Source organism: Hyalella azteca, unplaced genomic scaffold (assembly GCF_000764305.2).
Source record: "Hyalella azteca isolate HAZT.00-mixed unplaced genomic scaffold, Hazt_2.0.2 contig16181, whole genome shotgun sequence".
Lineage (NCBI taxonomy): Eukaryota > Metazoa > Arthropoda > Malacostraca > Amphipoda > Hyalellidae > Hyalella > Hyalella azteca.
This window is the reverse complement of record NW_025946008.1, coordinates 64,624-90,554: the sequence shown is the minus strand read 5'-3', so window position 1 is coordinate 90,554 and position 25,931 is coordinate 64,624. Positions and strand designations below refer to the sequence as shown.

General features: G+C 37.1%; 2 protein-coding genes across 2 annotated transcripts in view; one reads left to right on the top strand and one right to left on the bottom strand.

Moving 5' to 3' along the window:
* Nucleotides 1–1,133, top strand: part of LOC108683370 (sushi, von Willebrand factor type A, EGF and pentraxin domain-containing protein 1) — a gene marked incomplete at its 5' end in the record, with an annotated part of 30,095 nt that extends 28,962 nt beyond the window's left edge. The window contains 2 exon segments of the mRNA XM_047884780.1: nt 553–643; nt 1,016–1,133. Of these exon segments, the coding sequence (XP_047740736.1) occupies nt 553–643; nt 1,016–1,133 (209 nt within the window).
* Nucleotides 1,134–2,243: 1,110 nt separating this feature from the next.
* LOC108683368 (semaphorin-1A-like) lies at nt 2,244–25,565 on the bottom strand (the record flags this gene model as incomplete). The annotated part of the gene is made up of 16 exons (XM_047884779.1): nt 2,244–6,297; nt 9,545–9,722; nt 12,162–12,749; nt 13,821–13,970; nt 15,398–15,445; nt 16,501–16,634; nt 17,354–17,524; nt 17,814–17,948; nt 18,233–18,378; nt 19,350–19,552; nt 20,013–20,246; nt 21,349–21,436; nt 22,346–22,453; nt 22,810–22,872; nt 24,130–24,181; nt 25,469–25,565. Coding segments are annotated over 16 exons (2,564 nt in total), but the record flags the coding sequence as incomplete, so codon positions are not given.
* Between the last annotated feature and the right edge of the window lie 366 nt (nt 25,566–25,931).

Here is a 25,931-nt window from a genome sequence, read left to right as displayed (position 1 = left end):
AACTGATCTAATTTTTATTCATTCGTTTTTTACATTTTCTTTTAAATTGGGACTAGTTTAACGGAAGTTATTTGTCTTTTCTCCAGATGGATTCCAGTCAATCTTGATAGTTTTGGCTCATTAGGATTAGGCCGTCAGAATAAGGGCATCCCCAAATGATTCTGAATTATCCCGAGATGGCACATTGAACGAAAATTAAAACAGTTTGTCTCGGGAAACTTTTAATTTTCAGGAGGAATGCCTCCGCTTCCAAATACAAATATCAAGTGATATTTATCAATATAACAATAATTTTCAGATTTTACAGTGCAAAGCCATGTATTGATTTTAAAATGTGGGATCTTTTTTCAACTGATAACGATTGCCGCTCTGCACCAAAAAGCTCTTGATCTTCGCCACGTAAATGCTCTCTNTAGATTTAGATCAGCGGCAGATCATTTAGATCATTTTAGATTTAGATCAGCGGCAGATCATTTTAGATTTAGATCAGATTTTAGCGGCAATAGCACTGTCATGATCTTGTCTGTCCATTCCTCTCACTGCCACCCACAGCAACCTGCAGTAGCGGCTGCCGCGGCGGCCGCTGCGTCGGCCCTAACGCGTGCCTCTGCCCCCACGGCGTCGTGGCGACATCGTGTCACAGGTAACGTGACTTAGCTCCCGCCATGTCGTACTACATTCACTTCATATCTCACGTTAAAATTCAAATGGATACATAAATTTCAATTAGATCAACAACTCTTCAAAATTTGTTTTCCATAATTGGTTTCATTTTTCTGGCATAAGCCTCAAAACTATAGGTTTCCTTTATCTCCTCAGAAAGACCTTTATCTCCTCAGAAAGAATATTCAAGCTTTTATTTGTAGAAAAAGATACTTGCTGGTGATGATTATTATTAAAACCTCAAGTGCATATATGTAATATTTTTATTAGCGTATATCTGCGCTTGCAGAAATTCCCCCATTTTCTTCCAAAATCTGTGAGGTAAAAATACTGATTGATTTTCTACTTGCAGGTCTGGAGTTGACCTTGCGTACGACGACATCACCAATTACAATGACTGGGACGTGGCGGCGCTGAAGAGGCGAGTGGGCGGATCGTCTATTACAAGTCGGCTTGCCAGGACAACCTAGACAGCGAGCGAGCAAAGTTTGGGGCACGAAAACGAAATGCTGGCCGATGTTTCCCAGCGTAAAACGCACATATTTCTTCGTAACTAGTGTATGGAAGATAGGTTTACATTCAAATTTATGTGTTCAGGCTTCTTTAGCATTGCGTTTCGCTCAATTACATTCAAGCGATTAGCTTGGTTTTTTCCAAAAAAATGCGCGAATGCACATCGAAGCGAGAATTTCTGTAGAAACAAGATTACTCGTACTGGCCGCGGTTGTCACGGCAGCGTAATGAAAATATCTCGTATTAAAAGAAATCAACGGCAAAGTGAACCTGCAATGACCTAAACTACACATGTGATACATGAAGTCAGCATCGTTCCATTCACTTTTCGTATCGAAGTATACGGGAAAACAAGGCACTTTAGTACCTATAATAAGATATAAGTTTCGCTCTCTTATTTAGTCTACAATTGTAAACAATGTTCTACTAAGTCACTTAAGATTCAATTACTGATAATTATTCTATTAGTTTTTCAACGACAGGAATTACTTCTCAATCTATATTATATGCACTCACCGAATGAATTTATCATGTAGAATTTCCCCGGAATATTTTGAGGTGCAAATTTCACAATCGATTGGTTGGTGGCTACATTTTAAAATCAAGTTAAGACACATATCAGACGCTTGCAACGAAGAAATGTTAGTGCCTAATGTTGAGTATTTACTCGAAATCCTCTGCTTTTCTAACGCGGAAACCCACATTTTTTCCCTATATGCTATATCGGACTGATTTCAGCTACGACTAAATCATGGAGTCACTGAAAGACTGCAGTTCCAGTTCTTTTATTTTCAATATTATTAATATTTACAGTACACGAATCCTGCCTTATATTCGTTGCACAGCATGCCTAGCCAAGTCTTTTTTATAAATTCTTTATTTACATTTCGGTAATACTAAGATATACATAAGACATAATCGTAGTAATAGTGATTTTCTTACCTGTGAACCAGCTGGTTTTAATAATGATTTGATACATAATTACGCACTGAAAATCCAAAATTTGATAACGAGTATCTTATTTACTTGTTTGGTCGCTTCGCGCAACACATGTTCGTTTCTATTAAAAGAATACGTTAATTCTGTGCTTACAATAATTTCTTGCATCCCTTTAAAACTAAATTTGTCATTTCAACAATCCATTTGATCGTTAATTAATATTGGTTAAACATTACAAACTATTTTCCTCAATTTCACCATCTAATTTAGACCGTAGAACAATTATTCGATTCGTATATGGAAGCGAAACCTGGGTTTCAAAACCACTCAAGTTGATGATTGAAGTTAAAAATGAACTCTAAATTAGAAGGGTTTTAAGATAATTACACGAGAAAAATAAAAATCCCCTTTGAACCCTAAAATCTGTTCAACAAGAAGTCATTTTCCAGTGTTCAATCATCATGAACCTTTACTTATCCTGTACACAAAGCGAGCTAGAGAAACCTTGAGATCAATACGGCACATTATACAACTTCCTTACAACACGAACCCGTCAAAAAGAATCCTACAAAGATTAGCTTGAATTATGTTCTTCTAATAGAAATTCATGATCGAGAATATATTCTTAACCATTACTGATCAGTTGAGAATAATAACCCAGAGTCAACTTGATTCCGATAGACTGGATCATTTAGAATCCATTAATTCCATTTGTATTAGGCAGACATTAACCAATTTCAGAAAAATTCAAACTAAGAAAAAAAGTTTAAATCCCACAGTATTATTTCCATCACTACGCGTTTACCCAAGTTATCGAAAAAATGTTCAAATTCCCTAAATAAGCCAAAAGATAATGTACAAAAGTGTATACGAGTACAAAAATATCGTAAATTAGTTTAACACTCTGAAACGAGACGATTGCGTAATACTGAGAGCAGACACTTGGTGGGAAATGTTACAAAAAGATCGGCATAAATTGTTGCAATATACATGCAGCAAGCAATGATTGCTACATGTATATTAATACAGCAATTATTTAAACCGCCTTTTCTTTGCTTTTCATAAGAAAAATTGGTCATAAGAAGTTTATTTTACGTTCGAAACGTGTCTCTCAAGTCTTGGAGTCGAGATCTCTTAATGGAATTTTCAACCTTTCTGCTTTGACAATCCTAAAAATCGCAGTTCCATCAGACATCCAAGAATATTCAGAAAAAAAAATATTTACGACGATAGAAAGAAAAAAAATCAAGACAAGAAATGAAGTCTTAATAATTGCGACAAAAGAGCTATAACAAACGCACGAAGCTTGAACGACAAGCAAAAGGACGGTAAAATATTCAAACCACAATATAACAAATAATTAATTGAGAAATAGAGGATAAATGTTCATATTGAGCATATAAAACTGAGATGCACATTGAGATTCATTAAAAGCCATGACCGAAGCTACATGTGAGCAAAATAATAAAAAACTCGCGCTATATTCCAATTAATATATCAGAAGCATGTAAGTAAATTATTAAGTGAGGCTATAAACTTAATAACTCAATCTAGTATGGGATAAAATAAACACATACGTTGCCATTTCCATTTCCTAAAAATTTCCTCTCCAACACTCGACTTGCAGCTACCATTTGTCGGGTATTACCTCGAAGAAAATCAATGGGCCATATAATATTATTGAGAATATGAGAATAATATTATCTAAAAAATCAACCCTTGAAAAAACAGACGAATCTGTGCAGGTTAAATGCGGAAATAGCCTCAGAGTTTTTTGTGACCCTGCGTCTCTGCCACAAAAACGAACTAGAAATCGTTCCTATACATTCAAACTCCCAGCCGCGCCATTCTATTGTTTGTCTTTGACGGCTTAACGGAGACGAAAAATGCATAGCTACCTAAATGGGGTTAACTAATTTCAGGCAGAATAAAGATTCAATAACATAATTGTGACTAAACGAACTAGTTTCTTTCAGTCAATGAATCCAATCCCCAGGCGACTCTCAAATCAAAAATTTCTTGCAAAAATTAAAATAACTCCGTTTCTACACTTCAACAAAAGCTGAACATCGTCGCAACCTGGGTAGCCTGAAATTGTTTATGTATAAGCTTTCGGTATGACTTCAAGTGCAAATTATAAATGCAAGATCTTTCGTTTACTGGCATTTTCCTACGATAGCCACTGTTACAAGACTGACGATATATACACAATTCATTAATGCATGAAAAAGTTAGTGAAAAAAAGTGATGAAATCCAAGTCTTGATGGAATACTGAAATGCGCGCGCAAAAAATTGACATTTAAAATGTTCTCCTAATGAGTAGATTAGCGTCTTTACTTACAGACACCTGCGGTGATGAGCGCAAAATCTTTCCAAAAAGATAATTTCAGGAGCAAAACTCTGAAAACGATTATCCCGATAAGCCTTTGACCAAGAAAAAACATTTTCGCAAAACAAAATGTAAACTAACAGAACTGTTAAGTTTTCGAAAACTCTAAAAACGATTATCCCAATAAGCCTTTGACCAAGAAATAACATTTTCTCAAAACAAAATGTAAACTAACATAACTTTTTTGTTTTTGAGGTCTAATCTGATGATGTTTCCAGAATTCTATTAAAACTCGTTACTTCTATTTCCGATCCAAACAAAGAACTTGGCTGAAATATATGATAGATGATGGATGAGCGAGTTAGTCGGTGCAGATAATTAAAACTAATGAAATATTTTACACGACAATATAAAAGGGAGCTTGGTGCTTGATAGCACAGACGAGCACATTAAACATAAGGTTGACACGGCTGACAACGTCTCAGCGTCTCCACGGATGATCAATCCAAAACGTGTAGGCAATATTCCCAGAACATCTGAAGGATATTATATGAATATATTTATGTTACCAGTTAAAAAGCGACTCAATCGGTATCCTAGAATACGGATTTCTGATGAGGATTTTCGAATAATTTTACAAATTATGAATTGTTTAAATAAAGACCGGGAAAATTTTTCGACGTCCACTGAACCCTAGAGGCAATTTTTTTAAATATAAAGACACAGTAACCAATATGAAAATTATTTAAATTGTTCGGAAAAATAGGCGCAGTTCATAGGAACCAATTCACTGTCTTTAACGACGAAGGCACTTCCAAGGAATCATCCGAAAAGTTTGAAGCCATTTATTTCCACAAGCACTATTCTCCTTTTCTTCAAATCACGTTTGTATAAAAATTTCTATGGGCTTTAACTGCAGGCAAAAATTCATTTCATCACAATATTCAACGTTCACAGCACAAATCTGTTCAATAACGTTTTCCTTTTTACGTCAGTTCAACAACGCTTACACTTTTCACACGGTGCAATTGTTTTCACTTCTTCCCTAGGCAATAAATGCACAACGCTAATCCACAAGAGATAGAGTTTGTGTAACATAGTAACATTCAGAGTTCAACAAGACACAATAATAATGCACTTGGTTTATTATATACAATGGACTTAATACAATGTCTCGTGTGCCACAACGAGATAGTGACTTATTTATCCTTCATATTGAATACTCCGAAAAGTCAAATAACAAATAATCGAGAGTTCTTAAGAACTCTGGCGTCATGAATTTAAAAATTTTAATTGACCAATGTGAGGAGATTTATAAATACCTAATTATGGTTCATATTATCACATATCAGAACTAACTTGAATTAATTGGTACAGACTCCATAACAATATCATTTGCTTCGTTACAAGGTAGTGGGAAGTGCACGCTCACTCAATACGCTCGCGCTAAATCAAGAATGAATTTAGCCATCAGTTTCAGAGACGCTTGTTACCTCACTACCTTTTTTATTTATACCAACAAAGCACAGCCTTTTTTCTCAACGGGATACGTGGAAACAAGCTGAGGCAGCTTGTGAATTAGATAATTAATTTTCGACGTCCACTGACGTCGATCCATTTTTATTCACTGGTTTGTGAATTCAATAATTAATTCACGAATTAACGTAATGTGATAGAAGGGGCTTAGATGTAGGCACACTTGGCTGGTTTCACATCAGTCGTCGTTGTATTTGCGTTGGATTTACCGTTGATGTTTTTGGGGTTGTAAGTAGTGACGAGGTTATTGAACTGCTTGCCGTTGGTGTGTGAGGAGTACATGTTAGGGTCTGCTGTCTGAACCAGATTGTCGCACCTGAAAATAAATTCATATTTAAGATTGTGCTGATAATGTTGTATTGATGATGGATGAGCGAGTTAGTCGGTGCAGATAATTAAAACTAATGAAATATTTTACACGACAATATAAAAGGGAGCTTGGTGCTTGATAGCACAAACGAGCACATTGAACATAAGGTTGACACGACTGACAACGTCTCAGCGTCTCCACGGATGATCAATCCAAAACGTGTAGGCAATATTCCCAGAACATCTGAAGGATATTATATGAATATATTTATGTTACCAGTTAAAAAGCGACTCAATCGGTATCCTAGAATACGGATTTCTGATGAGGATTATCGAATAATTTTACAAATTATGAATTGTTTAAATAAAGACCGGGGAAATTTTTCGACGTCCACTGAACCCTAGAGGCAATTTTTTTTTAAAATATAAAGGCACAGTAACCAATATGAAAATTATTTAAATTGTTCGGAAAAATAGGCGCAGTTCATAGGAACCAATTCACTGTCTTTAACGACGAAGGCACTTCCAAGGAATCATCCGAAAAGTTTGAAGCCATTTATTTCCACAAGCACTATTCTCCTTTTCTTCAAATCACGTTTGTATAAAAATTTCTATGGGCTTCAACTGCAGGCAAAAATTCATTTCATCACAATATTCAACGTTCACAGCACTGATCTGTTCAATAACGTTTTCCTTTTTACGTCAGTTCAACAACGCTTACACTTTTCACACGGTGCAATTGTTTTCACTTCTTCCCTAGGCAATAAATGCACAACGCTAATCCACAGGAGATAGAGTTTGTGTAACAGAGTAACATTCAGAGTTCAACAAGACACAATAATAATGCACTTGGTTTATTATATACAATGGACTTAATACAATGTCTCGTGTGCCACAACGAGATAGTGACTTATTTATCCTTCATATTGAATACTCCGAAAAGTCAAATAACAAATAATCGAGAGTTCTTAAGAACTCTGGCGTCATGAATTTAAAAATTTTAATTGACCAATGTGAGGAGATTTATAAATACCTAATTATGGTTCATATTATCACATATCAGAACTAACTTGAATTAATTGGTACAGACTCCATAACAATATCATTTGCTTCGTTACAAGGTAGTGGGAAGTGCACGCTCACTCAATACGCTCGCGCTAAATCAAGAATGAATTTAGCCATCAGTTTCAGAGACGTCAGTTACCTCACTACCTTTTTATTTATACCAACAAAGCACAGCCTTTTTTCTCAACGGGATACGTGGAAACAAGCTGAGGCAGCTTGTGAATTAGATAATTAATTTTCGACGTCCACTGACGTCGATCCATTTTTATTCACTGGTTTGTGAATTCAATAATTAATTCACGAATTAACGTAATGTGATAGAAGGGGCTTAGATGTAGGCACACTTGGCTGGTTTCACATCAGTCGTGGTTGTATTTGCGTTGGATTTACCGTTGATGTTCTTGGGGTTGTAGGTAGTGACGAGGTTATTGAACTGCTTGCCGTTGGTGTGTGAGGAGTACATGTTAGGATCTGCTGTCTGAACCAGATTGTCGCACCTGAAAATAAATTCATATTTAAGATTGTGCTGATAATGTTGTATTCTTATTTGTGCTACGGTAGTGTTATTCATTTCGTAAAAATGCGTCTGAAGGAATAGACTTGAACATAAGGATAAAAATCTGACTATTGAATGCGTATTAAATAAACAGCAAAATAATAAAACTTGGAAAAAACGCCTCATAAACTGTTCAATACATGAACTAAAAAATTGGGCTTAGTTGAAACTTGAAACGCAAAACTCTCCAATTTCGCAGCCCTGTCTTTTAGTCGCTCCATTACACGGGAGGTGCGTAGCAATTATCAGGATGCAAAGACGAAATACAAGCGATATAAAATTATGGTGTTTCCTAATAAAAGTTTTATTTAATGGGGAAGTTTGTGACTATTTGTGACATAGACAACAAGCTCCCTAGGAATGAAAAAAAAAACTCTATACAATTACATAATTCATAAATCTTCAAACATGACAAATTGAGTTATGTAATAATTTGTGTCAAGTTAATAACATTTTCAAATGCTGAACGATTTCCCAACGGCGAAATTTCGATGAAACACTGATGGATCAAAATTTAACATTGATATTTCAGGTTTACAAAATGCGGTTAGTAAGTGCAAGTTAGCAGAGAATTTAAGCACGAATGTGCAATAGGAAGCCAATTAATCAAATCTTTTACATATTAAGTAATAATAAACATAATTGTAGGGAAGAAACTTCAATTAAAAATAATTACATGAACGACATTGACAAGGAATAACATTATAACAGACACGAAATAACATTATTAAATGGTCCATTTAGTCGTAGCCAGATATCGCAGACGGCGTGCTAGATTTAAAATAAAAACAGAAAAAAACACTGCGAAGCATATCTATTACTTAATCAGCAAGTAATGTAGCGAAGCAACTAGCTTTTACGTCCGGAAAAAAATACATAGTGGAGGTTGATTTTTTAAACCGATTTACCTGCTTAAACTGCCACAAGCGGCCTGAGAATATAATTAAAGGTCAATAATAACCGGCCAGCTGAACATTGAACAATGTTCGCGCAGTTGATGCACTGGCAAAACTTCGAAGAGCGAAAAGAGAAGCAGAAAATTCAAAAAAGAACGATTCAAATTTTCTGGTATTTACGAATACATTCATCTAATTTGCCATTTATTTAATGAAGGTAAGATCCATCAAAAGCTAGAGATCATTGACAGTGCAACAGAACGATGCGACGATGTAAAATCTCGGCTGTTCACTCACCCAAAAGTTCAGATTCGATTTGAGATTTCCTTACATGTCTTCTAACTTAAAGAGGGTGATCAGCACGACGGGCAGTTATACCACCACCTGTTTCAGTCAGTCACTATGTGTGAATTTTTATTTTAGCATTATTTGAATTCTTATCATAAAATTTTTTTCTATCATTCATCGGGCGAGCCCATACATTGTAAATCTTGAGGATTTGCTTATAGATTCATACATCGGCCTCCACTACTTCAAATGAGGTCTAAACGTTGAATTAGCCGTCACTTTTTATTATAATAGCAAATTATTCTAACAACATGATTACGTTGCGACTATAAAACTCATCACATAAAACAAAGAAAATTGAGGGACATAATTTTACCAGTTAAAAAAAGCTAAATCTATACTTTGACACACAGGACAGAGGCTCGTATCTCAACTGCATTGGTACTGACTTGTTAAGTTTTGACTCTAAGTAGGGCGTGCCGGAGTAGGAGTGAGAGTACTCGTCGCCACGACACTTGCGTGAGAACAAAAAGCCCAAGATGAAGCCAATCACCAGCGCGGCGACGCACGCCGTTGTCACGGCGATGGCCAGCGTCTCAGCCGAGTAGATGGGCGCGCCTTCAGACGTACAAATAGAATGAAAAAAAAATTCCAAAATATTTCAAAGTGATCCTACGAAGCATTGGCAGGAAGACAAAATAAACACAGCGTAATAAAAATTAATTAATAATTTCCTAGTCAATTCATTAAGCAGAATAAAAACCTCAAAATAATGCACAATCAGCGCCAGTAGCTTACAATGGCGAAGAAAATTACACAATTTAGCTTATTTTCATCTAATTGGTCAAGTCCGAGGTTGGTCCTTAACCGAAATTTAGTGATATTCAATCCAGTACAATGTCAGGCGGAAGTTAAGGGGATAACGACGAACCTTATAATAAATGTAAAGTAAAAAGAATTAGTTACGATAAGGAATACAAATAAGTTAAATTAACAACGATCAATAAAATCAATTCAAGCGTGAATAGCAAAATGAACGACATGCAACAACTTAACCTTTGTAACCAAATGAAAAATAACTCCGCCCTTGTCTATCCAAACTGTGCTCGGAGAAAACGGATTAGTTCAATCAAAATCAAAAGAGGAATTGTAAGTGGAAGCTGTTGGGAAATAAAACATGTTATAAATAGCAATTACGCGGCAAAGTTCGTGCTTGGCTGTGGACAAGAATAGTTCCAGGGAAAGTTAAGAATGGACCGTGTCGAGTTCTGCAGAGGCACCAGGGGCTATTCTTTCAAAACTCGCTAAGTGAACGTAAGTACTTACGCTCTATTTTCTTGTCTATGATTGGTGGATTTTGCTTGAAACGCCGTCAATGATTGGCTGATGAACTTACGATCTCTTAACTTTTTTTGAAAGTATAGGCCCAGAGAAGGAGTTAGTGAAATGCAACTCGCTTTAACGTATCAATCTGACATCTTTCCGTGCAGGTCAGCACTATATTAAAATATAAATATGTTCACGAGCTATCAAGTCGGCGTCTGATGGATTCACTACTTTGACAAAAAAATATATCGCCACTTTATTTACGTGTATTGGTTAGAGGAAAATAATTTGGTACGAAGGATGTCAGATTAATAATTAATTAAGAATGCAAGTCTTCATGTGCAACCCTAACACTGGTTAGCCGAAGTCCAATGTGCTTGTCGTGCTCACGAAAACAAAAGCAAAACCTGATCCCATTTAAAATCACTTTCATCAGAAGGTAAATTTTGCCCTCGTTGGAAATAAGCTTTAGCACGCATTTATAATACGGTTTATTAAATCGCATTCAATTATTTTACGGTTTGCTTGAATAATTGAAACATTCTATAACGTTTTAACTCATTCGAATAATCGGAACTTGGATTCCATTGCATTCTCGATTTTTCTCAAGACCATTCACTTAACTGTAGCTCAGATTCGGAAAAATCATAATCATGCACAGAATGTATAACTGCATTCATTAGAATAATTCATTCAATTAAAAACTCGAAATTAAATTTACGAAGTACATACTGTGTACCATATCTCCCCCCAAAAGTATCTTGACTATTTTTTGTGCATTATTACGAACTTAACAATGTCTTGTGATCACATGGATGAATTACAAGCGAATGGTCGGAAAACGCTAGCAAGTGAGCAGTGAAATGAATTGGTGACAATACACTAAAAACTATACGTTATAAATGCATAATTTGATTGTTCACAGTACTCGATTCTATCAGCGTATAGACAATTCGAATGCTAAATTTATATTTGAGGAAGGACTGGCCCAATGCAAAAGATGATGTCTAGTGGCAGCGGTAAGGTCATGGCTCGTTATTTGATTGCCAGGTATTGATCCAGGTATTAATTTATTGCCAGGTATTGATCCAGGTATTAATTTATTGCCAGGTATTGATCCAGGTATTAATTTATTGCCTGGTATTGATCCAGGTATTATTCTATTACCAGGTATTGATTTATTGCCAGGTATTAAATCGCTGTTGATCATCACAACGCGAATAACGGCTTTACTCAAGGTAAATTTAATATCAAGGATTTTTGTCCTTAATTCTGATAGGTGACGGTAAACGCAAGCATGCAAACAAAATCTTGCTTTTGACACTGAGAAACATGCACTTGTATAACTATTAACACAGGAAAAAAATCATTTCCGCACTAACAGAATCGAGAGTGAGAGGCAGAAACCAGTCCTTAACAAGCCAAGTTATTTGAAATGAGCTAAGCGCAAAATCACCAGCTTATCGGTATGGTAATAAGCAGTTTCGATTAAAAAGCTTAATGAAGAACATCTTAATCCATTGCTTAAATATGATTAGCTCAAGAATGAATAAAGGCCAATTATATTGTTAAATGTATATTTAATAAATGTGAAAAGGGAGCAGCGACCCGAAAAGGATTGGTATCTAAACTTGAACGAGATTTTACGCGTTTGATGAAGCGGAAAGCGTTATAATTATCACCTATAATTAGCAACTTGCTGTCGGTAATTAAAACTCATCATAGTTCCTAATTCCCCACAACAGAACGCTTTCACTGCATCATTGCAATGGAGTGTCATTAGTCGGATCAGAGAAACCTTTGAGCCGTTCAAGCAAGAGAAAAGAGTAGCAGTGTAAATGAGCATTAGCAGCTTGAGCAATTGTTCAAGCACTAGTGATTTGATGCAGCAAGTTAGTCCATCACGAGAGCATTTACCAGTTAGTTCAACAGTTTCGACAGTGACTTTGAGCATGTTTGGTAGGCACCTTACAATTTTACCAGTTAGTTCAACATTTTCGACAGTGACTTTGAGCATGTTTGGTAGGCACCTTACAAGACACATTGGACTCGGCATACCTGTGAGCGTTTTTCCATCCTTGAAAACAATGCCGATCTCATCAGCAGCATAGGTACTCCTGGTGTCTTCATCCGAGGGGAGGTAGAGGCCCTTACCACCACGTCCTCCTCCCCCCACTGCTATTCCTCTCACCAGGGGATCTTCGTTGCTTATGGTGTATCCGTTAATATCGTTGGAACCTGGGGGGCTAAGCAGTGGGGGAAGTAGGTGGGTGGCAGGGTACTCAACCTCCCCCGAAGAGGTACCAACGGGGCCCCTTGGTGGTAGCCCTGTAGGTGGGGGAGACGATGTGAGTAGGAAGGAGTTCAAAGGAGGGAAGGTGATGGGTGGGTGTTGCGAACGACGCGTAATGCGGATGGAAAGATGATTTGATTCGTAATTGGAATTAAAACCTGAGAGACTTAGCTATACGATTCTCTTCATTACGTTATTCTACTGATTGAAATATCATCTAATCAGTTTGAAGAAACGTTTAACATCGAAATGAGAAAAATATCGGATAAATTTGTATAATTTTTCCGACGTTATAATTCGCTTAGCTAAAGCTGGAATGAGTGACAAGTTGATGCTGCCGAAAAGAATTTCCGAGGACATCACAAGTTCGTCTCAAAGTCGTATAAGCGAACCTAAACTTAAAATTGTCGCATGATTCTTCATATTGAGAGTAATTATTCAACGAGTNATGCATATCTTACAAACAGAATGCAAACACATGCACGAACATTGAAGATTTGAAAAATAACGCCCGTGATAAAACTCAAAATGAAAGCGAATGAATCGTCACTATCATGCTCACGTGTCAAAAATGATAAAATTGACAAGAAACGACCAAAATGAAACAATTTAAATAAATAAAAATTGAATCATGATTGAAAAGAAAGATCTCACTGCGATAGAGCAAAATATGTATAAAGCTCTATAAAAAAATTGTGTTCTACAGACACGAAAGATGCTTGGCGATTCCGATGAACGAAACATTCTCGCCTGACTTTACCGTAGTAAATATTAATGTCGTCTTGATAATGAAATTTTGAAGTATTCCATAAAAATTACATCGAGATGCAAGTTTCTCTGCATTACGCTATCGTCCTGTGTACGATGCGAGCCATTTTGCTGATTAGGATAATCGTGATGATGAATAACGATAACAATGGCAAGATAAACTTGATAACTCAGTTCGGCATTGATGATATTAGGATACAATAACTATTAGGATACAATTGTATCCTACTATTATAGGACACAATGACTGAAGATCTCTACGATGAAGTCAAACTGTACAAGTGGTGGGATGCATTTGAAGTGAAGTGCGCTGGTGCAGGAGGAGTGCATCAACTAACCCATTAAAGGGTGAGTTGTGAGAGAAGGGGTGAAGTGTGGGGGAGAAGCATGGGGTGCGGGGAAGGAGTGGGAGTCAGCACACTGGCATGGGGGACACATCGCTGGGGGAGTCGTGGTTTCCCCAGACACATCCCCGGTAGCAGCTGCCGCTATACCAGCAACAAAAAACGGGAGAGGAACATGAAAATAAATATAAAAACTAAAGATAAAAAAATGCTGATAAAAACTTAAGATAAAAAACAAAATGCTGCTGTAACGCCAAGATAGGACGAAAAAAATTAATCTGGAGAAAAACGGGGATATAATTGCAAAAAATAATAAATGCTAACATTAGCATTAAAATGTAGCACAAATATTGTTATAAACGTTTGGCAGCCAGAGTATAAAATCGATAAACTGAACACATAGCAAACGAATTAATACAGAATTTACTAGACTTTGAAATAAAACTAGCGACAAAAAGTAATTTTATAAATAAAATGCAAATTGATCATTTTTATAAGGTTAGCATGCGACGAAGAGGAGCGTTTAAACACGGAGTAAGCATCGATAATGTTGAATAAACTGGGAAAGCCAAGAGAAAAACTCGAGGTAAACCATTCACCAAAAAAATACACATCTGGGCTCTCTTAAGTGCATATGTAAACAGATGAACAATAAGTGCGTGTAGGAAATACGTGAACTTAATATAAAATTTGTGTACTGTGCACGCTTAAGAAAAGAACGTAACGAAGTGATCAATCACTGCGACGGTGTGTGTATATGCACGAAAAAAAGTCATCAGCTCATGTCCGCAATTTAAATCGTAAAATCAACACAAAGCAGCCCTATTCAGAACTACATATTACAATATTAGAAGCAGTTCAATGGCTTAGATATTTTCCACTGCTTCACCGTAAAGTTTCCCTCGCCGAAAGTCAACTAACATACATCAGCAATGTGAAACATCGTAATTATAACAAATCACCCCAAATAACACCTTATTTATCACCAACAAGAAGTAAAAAGGTTTAAATTACCCGCGAGTTTAAACACCAGGTAGGCTAAGTGGACCAGGTATGGTTCACAGGTAGGCTAAGTGAACCAGGCATGGCAACGCAACAACGGTTGCCTGCATGAGCGACTGTAAGAACGTGCAAGAACTACTATACTTCTAATACTATATACTATATATATACTTCTATATACTATATATACTTCAAGAACTACTATACTTCTTAAAGATATAAATGACGTTCGTAGTCAGACTGTGACTGTACGTCACTCATTTACAATGAATTCCATAGGATTACAGTTAAATGTAAACACCGCCACCACCACCACTATCAATGGTATAAAAGACGTTCGTAGTCAGACTGCGACTGTACGTCATTTATGTACAATGAACTCCAGAGGATTACAGACCAGTGTAACCTCCACCATCACCAGCCCAATACCCAGTAGAAAGGCGTTACATTATTTACCGAGTAACAAACATTGATGATAATATAAAGTTATAGTTTGCATTAGATTCGTCTTTATTCTTTATTGCGAGCTCATCGCCCGCTTTAACGTTGAAATGAAAATTTGATCTCACCAGCAACAGGCGACGGCGCATCGACAGGCTCCAGACTGTTCTCGCCCTCTGGTGAACGAGAAGAGGTTAGTACGACACGCACGCCAGATTAGAGTTACAATAGCCACGGGTTAAGACTTTACTTTCGTATGATGTGCAAGATGGTATGTACATTCAATAATAAACAAGAGATGGTAACGAGAAACAAGATTATAGAGACTAACGGATGCCTAAAGATACGTTTTTATTGCTAATGGATGTCAAAATCCAGAAAAAAGTCGCCACAATTTTTGGGGCAATTTCCCGGTTTGTGCATGATAAAGAAGCGTGGCTCTTGAATTATAGAAATTGTTGATAACAAATGGTATTCGATGGTGAGCTTGTAACGGATGGATATTGAAACGTAGTATTCTGTAGTAGATGGAAAGATAACGCGAAAAAGCCACGAGAACAAAAGGTTTACATAAAATGCGGGCGAAAAATTGCTTACCTCTTCATTGTGTAAAAGACTTCAGGACATTCGATAAGTTTTAATTACAGATGAGGACTTTCGTTCTTTCACAATTGAGTTCTATTCTCATGGCTAATTATAGATGAGGACTTTTTTTTACAATTGTGTTCAGGTTCACAAGGAACATGAAATAAAATGACATTATTTAAGCTTCATGTTCGCAAGGAACGTGAAATAAAATGACATTGTTCAAGCAAAATATTACAGGCTCATGTAAGAGATATCTACATTAACTACTGGGCACTCACTTTTAGGGCACTGATAGTGATCAGATAAGGGATGATCTACCTTAACTACTGGGCACTCACTTTTAGGGCACTGATAGTGATCAGATAAGGGATGATCTACATTAACTACTGGGCACTTACTTTTAGGGCACTGATAGTGATCAGATAAGGGATGATCTACATTAACTACTGGGCACTTACTTTTAGGGCACTGATAGTGATCAGATAAGGGATGATCTACATTAACTACTGGGCACTTACTTTTAGGGCACTGATAGTGATCAGATAAGGGATGATCTACATTAACTACTGGGCACTTACTTTTAGGGCACTGATAGTGATCAGATAAGGGATGATCTACATTAACTACTGGGAAACAATCTCACTTTTGGGGCACTGATAATGAACTCCAGACGTGACGTTCTGGAAGACAGGTTTGCTGAGGTTGCTGTGAGCGGACGCACAAACTCCGGCGCCCTCGAACCACGCGCAGTATGGGTCCTGGAGTGCCACGCAGTCGCTGCGCACGCAACACAAGCATGACTAACATGGCAGGGATCAGATAAATAAATCATAGATAAACTTTACTCAGACACTTCATGTAAAATTAACATAAAAACTCACGTTTAGCTTTTTTTTAAGACATAGGGACATTTCGATTTTATTTTAAAAGCGAAATTTCGTTATAATAGAATTAGCCGTTCTAGATGAAATTTTTATACAAAAGTCACCCTACTTTAAACTTTACTCAGACACTTACGGTAATGTAAAATTAGCATCATAACACACGTTTAACTTTTTTTGAAGACTTTGGAACAATTTGTTTATTTTAAAAGCGAAATTTCGTTGGAATAAAACTAGCCGTTTTAAATGAAAGTTTTATACACAAGTCACCCTACTTTAGAGCAAACGTGAAATTATTATTTCTCACTTTTTGAATGTATAAAAATGACTTGGAAGGCAAAAGGCGAAAATAGATGATTAGGCGGTAAGAAAAAAAAACAGAATTGAAGGAATTGTGACTGATGCAATTAAGGCGAGTCTGGATGCAAGAGTCTGGATGCAAGAGTCTGGATGCAAGAGTCTGGATGCAAGAGTCTGGATGCAAGAGTCTGGATGCAAGAGTCTGGATGCAAGAGTCTTGGACGCAAGAGTCTGAACGCAAGAGTCTTGGACGCAAGAGTCTGAACGCAAGAGTCTTGGACGCAAAAGTCTGAACGCAAGAGTCTAGTGACAGACCTGCAAGAAGTAGCGCGGTGACAGCGGTGCAGAGGGACGGCTGTCACGGCATCGTCGGTGATGACGATGAGCTTCGTCTCTCCGGTGGTCTGTTGCGCCAGCTGTAGGTTAGCGACCGGCGTGGGCTCGTCAAACAAGTGAATTTCCTCGATGATGACGCTCTCCACTTGCCTGCACGTGCATTTTGCAATGAAAGAGACATTCCACAAAGTTATTCAACAAAAATATATAAAAGACGTATTGAACAAAAAAATATTGAATACCGGTGTCTGGGGAGACCAGGTTAAAGGTTAATTCGAGTAACCCTGGGACAATAAAATCATTTTTTACGGGTTAAAGGTTAATCCAGGTATACCTGAGACAATACAATCACTTCTTTAATGCCATTCCAGGCGGTTATGTTGAATAATTTAACGTTCGGAGCACAGCAAATAAAGACACAGATTCATACAGAACTCACTCATTAGAGTGCGGGGCGAGCGCGTTGATCATCTTGAGAATGACGCCGGAGTCTGTAGCGAGGAAGAGCACGTCCACGAAGCCTGACGTGAGCAGTTGCACTTGCGGGTCCACGGCTAGCTTGCTCAGCTTGAAGCTGTCATCGACATAATTGGGTCAACGCAACAGAGTAAATGTCAGGAATGGAAACAGAAACAAATTCTATCCCGTCAAAAGCTGAGTATTGTGATACAATGAATTGAATCTAGACAGAAGAACATTAAACAAACAAACTGAATAAAGCCGTCAAAAAGCCAGCTAAGACCCGGAAGAGAGCTTAGCCACAGCATTATTTTGACAACATTCCAGGGCTAGCTATTGATAGGGATAATTAGATAAATTTAATAAATACTCAAATGAGAAAAGGAGACATTTTCTCACTCGAAAGAGGCCTTGACGAGCAGCGGGCGGCTATAGAAGGCGGGCACGGCTCTGTCCATCAGCGGGTGCGTCTTCGCGAAGTTCAGGTTGAACTCCGGCAAGCTACTGCTGTCGTTCACGCACTCGCCCGGCCGGGGCTCCGGCACCTGAGTTCAGGAGTTATTACAATGCTAGAAGGAAAAAAATGTATACAGAAGAAATCCATAGAGTAAAACAAGAGAATAATTAGAGTACGTATTCGAAAGCATAATACTGCTGTCGTTCACGCACTCGCCCGGCCGGGGCTCCGGCACCTGAGTTAGAAACGGAAGATACGTGCTTGCAAAGTTGGGTCAAAATTGCCCGGGTGTCGATTTTTGGAGGGTGTGAGTTGTCGTGTCTGCGCCGACAAAATCATGCCGTCAGAGAAGTGATCCTTAAGGAGTTACAAGACTTGATGAAAAAAAACGTATACAGAAGAAATCCATTGAGTAAAACAAGAGAATAATTAGAGTATTCGAAAGCATAATACTGCTGTCGTTCACGCATTCGCCCGGCCGGGGCTCCGGCACCTGAGTTCAGGAGTTATTAAAATGCTAGAAGGAAAAAAATATATACAGAAGAAATCCATTGAGTAAAACAAGAGAATAATCAGAGTATTCGAAAGCATAATACTGCTGTCGTTCACACATTCGCCCGGCCGGGGCTCCGGCACCTGAGTTCAGGAGTTATTACAATGCTAGAAGGAAAAAAATATATACAGAAGAAATCCATTGAGTAAAACAAGAGAATAATCAGAGTATTCGAAAGCATAATACTGCTGTCGTTCGCGCATTCGCCCGGCCGGGGCTCCGGCACCTGAGTTAAAAACGGAAGATACGTGCTTTCAAAGTTGGGTCAAAAATGCCCGGGTGTCGATTTTTGGAGGGTGTGAGTTGTCGTGTCAGAATCATGCCGTCAGAAAAGTGATCCTTAAGGAGTTATTACAAGACTATATGAAAAAAACGTATACAGAAGAAATCTTTCGAGTAAAACAGGTATTTAATTTGACTATTCACAAGCATAATGAGTAATTTTATTCATTACTTTTAGAGTGGCATGTCTTGAACAAGTCCGGGCACCCGGCTTGACACTTTACCTTATGTGGAAGAACAGGTAGCCAGTTCGAGTTCATGGTTTCCTGGTGCTTGAAGCGACCCGCGAAGGACTCTTGGATATCCTTCATGCTGAACACGCACACCGCCGAGCCAGGGATGGAGTTCGGTGGAGTGTTGAAGATCGCGTACACCAACGAATGAGGCTCGCCGTTGTACAGACCTTCAACCACGTCGCTCGTCGACTCTGTAGGCAGAGTTGTTATCATAAACTATACCCACAGGATATTTAAATTCACCACTATCTGACGTCATAATGGTTCAATTATCATTCAATTCAGAAGTTCATGTGTCTTTGAAGGAAAGAGTGGTTTATGTATTACATAAAAATATACTTCTTTTTCGTCCGGATATTTATTGTTGTTACTTAGTTTTGATTTCAAAATTCAAGTTTAAACACACGATCAGCATTGCTTGAATGGTAAGAAAAACCCAAATTATGCTTGCAAAATACTAGTCTCAATAAATAATTAGTTAATCAAGTTCCAAAAATTAGTTAAGTTATAAATAATACAAATACTAATTAATTAAGTCCCAAAAACACGGGTCGATACGCAGCCAACTCACGGATTTCGTCGAAGTAGAAAGGGAACTTGGTTAATTAAATAGAAGTTTCAAAAACACGGGTCGATACGCAGCCAACTCACGGATTTCGTCGAAGTAGAAAGGGAACTCTCCGGAAACAGAGCAATTGAGTCTGGTTTTTAGGAAGCTCGTCCAGAGATTCTGGTACATGGCGACGCCCCCGCCGTTATCGCGCTTACATACGCGCGCTACACGCGAGTACACGAGCTTGCCGCAGTTCATGTACTCGACAGCCGTCTCCCGCAGGAAGAAAAACACGTGGTCGCCGTACTCGAACGAGTGCACGAACCCGGGGGCTGCACAACGTACGGGGAAATTATAAATAAATAGAGATACTAAGATTAAACCCAGGAGCTGCACAACGTACGGGAAAAAATAAATAAATGGAGATACTAAGATTAAACCCAGGAGCTGCAAAACGTACGGGGAAATAATAAATAAATAGAGATACTAAGATTAAACCCGGGAGCTGCACAACGTACGGGGAAATAATAAATAAATAGAGATACTAAGATTATGATGCTTCAAATTGATTGAGTTTCTATAGATAGGCTAAATTTTCAAATGATATCACAGGTTAAATTGTTGGCACTGAAGTTTTTAGAAGGAAACTATTCATTTTTAAATGAAGAACTTGAAGATTTTGCGCCCGGGAGCTACAAAACGTACGAGAAATTATAAATAAATGAAGATACCAACATTATGATAATTCAAATTGATTGAGTTTCTATACATATGATAAATTTCCAAATGATACCACAGGTTAATTTCTAGGCACTGAAGTTTTTAGAAGGAAAATATTCATTTTTAAATGAAGAATTTGAAGGTTTTGCGCCCGGGAGCTGCACAACGTACGGGGAAATTATAAATACGTATATGGAGATACTAACATTATGATAATTGAAATTGAGTTTCCATAGATAGGTTAAATTTCCAAATTATAGGGAAATTAATAAATAAATAGAGATACTAAGATATGATTAAATAGGGATTTTAATAGAATATATGGCATATAGAGAGAGACGACGTTCATGAAGAAAGAGCAACTGTGAAAGCGGACGCGTAGTGATTATAACATAACATAACATAGTGATGTCGGCGCTGAAGAGTAGGCCTGATGTGGCTTGTCGCCGATTCTTGAACTATTCGTGACTTGTTCACAGAAGATCTAATATAGTTTCATTTGACCGGATCTTTTCATGACTGACGATAGTTTCAATAAGTAGCTACTAGACTTCCACCGGATTCGATATGGTGATAGGCATTTCAAGTCTGAACATATATTTTTCCATAGCTTCATCTAGTCTGTTCTTGAACGCGTTCATTATGTTTACATCCCAGAGGGGAATTAAAAGAAATTATTTGTACGACAGACGAATGGAAAAGGCTGAAGCTCACCGGCAAAGACGAAGGTGGAGTTGTGTCGCGGATCGAAGGGACATTTTCCGACGCCAGTATCCTCAACATAAGTAAGGGAGCCGTTACTCTGGAAAGAAAAAATATTTTAGACGTTTCGTGACAAGTTATTTGTGATTTGTCGTGAATAAATGAGCATATACTTGATTTTCAGTGTTTCGCACTAATGGGTACGTACACGTTTAAATGCATTGGTGGAATAAAGAAAAATGTTTGTGAATAGCAAAATAAATAAATTTAATAGAAAAGAAAGGAATGACTAGCTGGAAATAAATAAAAATTAAAAGTTCGATACAAAAATTTGACGAAAACGAACCAGGATGGATGGAGTTTCTCAATGGACACATGTTCATTGAGAAACTTATAAAGAAACATCTGCATCGTCACGAAATCCTCTGGCTTATTGATGATTTATCAAGTTGTTTATTGGTCTTTCCTTGTCGACACTTCTCTAATTTTTAGGGTCCATCTTCTTTTGATCTTTTTCTTTGATTATTAAAAATGAAATATGAGTAGACCAAATTCCAAATTCACAATGGAGCGTGGGCCCGATGGCAAGCTTACAATCTTGATACAACTTTCTCATCTGCAACATTATCTTTCCGTTCCCTTATTCATAATACACTGTTAGAAAAATTACCGTTAACGGTATTACCGGCGTTTCAGTGGCCGGTGGGCACGTGAAAAGAAACGCCGTGTCGCCGTTTTTATTCTAATTTAACACTAGAAATCCGTAAAACATCGGATAAAAATGGCGAAACAGTTTATTTTCACGGGGCGGCCGGCCACTAGAACGCCAGTGTGACCGTTTTTCTAACAGTGTAGTTGGCTTACAACTTTCTCATCTGCAACATTATCTTTCCGTTCCCTTGTATATATAATAGTATATATATTATTCCCTTATATTATAATAGTTGGATGATTCTTTATACGCAAAAAAAAAATTTTTAATTTGTTTTTGATATAAAATGAGCCTGACCTGCACTGTGTAGTCGCGGCACAAAGGCTTATATGCGTTAGTGCCGCACACCAGGAACTCTCCTTCACTCTTCTTCGCGAGCACACGAATGTAGTTCTGGCAGTCAGACTGACGAGAAACGTGGTCAAAATTAACATAAAAATTTATGATAAACATACGGAAAATAACAATTGGAAAGAGGGGGAACCCTGTTGCTTCAAAATTTAGCGACAAACAAACTGCATACAGAGCTTTGAGTTTGTGACACTCATCGAAGTGTCAACGCCATGATTGTACCATAATTTTGTTTACCAAACAAAATATGGCAATATCTCAGAGAAGTAAAGAAGAAAAATGAAACATGTAACTCCTCAACAAATAAATAAATTAAATTAAATAAGTTGAAACATATTTCATTCGTACCGATAAATGAGAACGATAGGACTTGAAAATTTTAATAGTTCAATAAGCCTCAGATTTTTTACCTCAGATTTTCCCTTGTTGAAGCACATGCTGCTATCGCTGTCAGTTGAGTACCAGACAATTCTCTGCAACATGAACATGGAAGTCAAGTTATTTTATTTTTTGTTAGATATGCGGCCTCAATAAAGAATTAAAATCACGAAGTGAAATTCAAATGAAATTTCAATGAACAAGGTATCTATAAAAATTCCATTTATTTTCTTTTTGCAGTATTTAAAATTTAATTAGGAAGTACCCCTATCATAAATTTTAGCCGGCCAACTCAATTGAGAAAAACTAAATCACGGAATTTGTCCAGAAAAAATGACCGTCTGGCAACCCTGCTTAAAAAAAGTACCTACAAAAAATGAAATAATAGTACAAGATGAAGCAATCGTAGTCAACGTGTTAATTTATCAAGTGATCTTTTCTTAGTCATTAAATCAAGTTACATGTTGTGCTACATACATCCAACCAAAGCAAGTGATACGTTTATTATAACAGGAGTGAAGCTATGTTACTCTAAGGAAATAATGAGACAAGATAAATTTCTGTCCAGTTCTTACTATATAATAAATTATACATGAAGAGCAAATTCTTCAAAAACATCAGAGAATGCATTCAAATGTATACAAGTACATTACTATCCAATTTATTGTCGACTAAAATATCAGGGAACAATTTTACGCCCCACAAGGTATCGAAATTTAATAACTAGAGCGACGTTGATAAAGCGAACGCTGTGAGCTCAATGAACCTCAAAAAGGCCAGAGCATTGGGCTTCTCTAAAGCGATTGTGCATTAAGGTATGAAGTATACATTCGTAGGCCATTACGGAACACCGCATCGTTACCAGGGACAGGCGATCGTTCATAGAAATGACCGAGCAGAGCTGATCACCGGTCACGGGAACAATTTATATACACACACACAATGTCATAGTGGTAAACGTACGTGTAAAGGCAAGTAGTGTACAATTTATACGCACACACACACAGTGTCATATACAGTAAACGTACGTGTAAAGGCAAGTAGTGTACAATTTTTACACACACATTCATACACACACACAGTGTCATAGCGGTAAACGTATACGTGTAAAGGCAAGTAGTGTACAATTTATACACACATACACACACACACACTTATGTCATATACAGTAAACGTACATGTAAAGGCAAGTAGTGTACAATTTATACACATACACACACACACACACTTGTGTCATGGCAGTGAACGTACGTCAAACGGTAATGCGTCGTGTGATGCCTGTACTACTCCATGGACTGAACATGGCTGTGAGCTGTTTTCATTAAATATTCAACAGTAAAACATCACCTTACAGAAATGATTTCATAGAACAACCCGTAGCGGATTGACGTTGAAGTGAACCCTCTGGGGCATTGCCCTCGGGAAATGTAATCATTAAAACATTTATTCCAAAAAATTACCAACTGAAAAAAAAAACATTTGATGGAGGCCTGAAAAAATCTAGACAGTCAAACGATTAAAAAAATGTTATAGGCTACGAAATAAATTATTGGATAAAATCCAACAAATTAGCCGCTAAAAAAAATTAGACAATCAAACGATTGAAAAAATGTTATAGGCTACGAAATAAATTCTTGGATTTAATCCTGTAAATTATCCTTTAACCAGCGGTGCAGTCAGGGATGGCTCTATAAGATAAGTGAGACCTAATTAACAATATTAGAACACAAATAACATACAGTGCCTTTCAACGCGATACAAGAATGCGTAAATTTGTTAGCAGAGAAGTTTAACCGCTTAAAGATTTCACTACTAAAATATTTTCCGATAGAACAATTTTCTCAACACAAACCGTGTAATTTGAAATACCATTACATCTACCTAATGTAGTGGCTGACAACTGATTTGATGTACGATGAGCCAAATAGCCAATGATACACACTGGAAGAAAACTGCAGTAATTCTTGTTCAAGTTTAATAGTTCAAGCCATTACTTGTGGATAACTCTTTCATTTCTTATTGTAGAAATCGATCAACCTGACTCACGACAAAGATATATAGAACATCACGCTAGAAGTCAGCTTCAATAAATGTTATTACTTTAGTTATTATCCCTAATAACTTTCTCAAATGCATTATTTTGGGCAATAAAGTTAGTATTTTTGTTATTATCACTGATTATTATTATTATCAACTTTCTCAAATGCATTATTTTTGGGCAATAAAGTTAGTATTTTTGTTATTATCACTGATTATCATTATCAACTTTCTCAAATGCATTATTTTTGGGCAATAAAGTTAGTATTTTTGTTATTATCGCTGATTATTATTATCAACTTTCTCTCAAATGCATTATTTTTTAGCTGCATAATTAGGACTGCATTAAATTACCTGGCACCGACGAGTATATAGTCAACCTAACTCACGACAAAGATATGTAGAACATCACGCTAGAAGTCAGCTTCAATAAAGTGTTATTTTTTAGTTACTATCACTAATAACGTTCTCAAATGCATTATTTTGTAGCTGCATAATTAGGACTGCAATAAATTACCTGGCACCGACGAGAATGTAGTCGCCGTCACGCTAGAAGTCAGCTTCAATAAAGTGTTATTATTTTAGTTATTATCACTAATAACTTTCTCAAATGCATTATTTTTTAGCTGCATAATTAGGACTGCAATAAATTACCTGGCACCGACGAGAATGTAGTCGCCGTCACGCTGCAGGAGCCGGAAGTGATCTGTGTGACTCTCGTTGCCGTAGAAGCTCTGCACATCGTGCTCGTCTGCACACAAAATATATTACTGAGCGTGTCATCCACGAGGTATTATTATAAACATGTTAAAAATTTAGTAATTCTATACTTAAAATTGATCAATTAAGTGTCCGTACACCAAGTTCTCACAGGGATCATGTCACAAAAAAATTCAAAACGTGCTCGTCTGCACACAAAATATATTACTGAGCGTGTCATCCACGAGGTATTATTATAAACATGTTAAAAATTTAGTATTTCTATACTTAAAATAGATAAATCAAGTGTCCATACACCAAGTTCTCACAGGGATGATGACACAAAAAATTCAAAATGACGATCTAAAATAGAACTTTCTATGATTGGTGGATTTTGCTTGAAAGTCCGCCAATGATT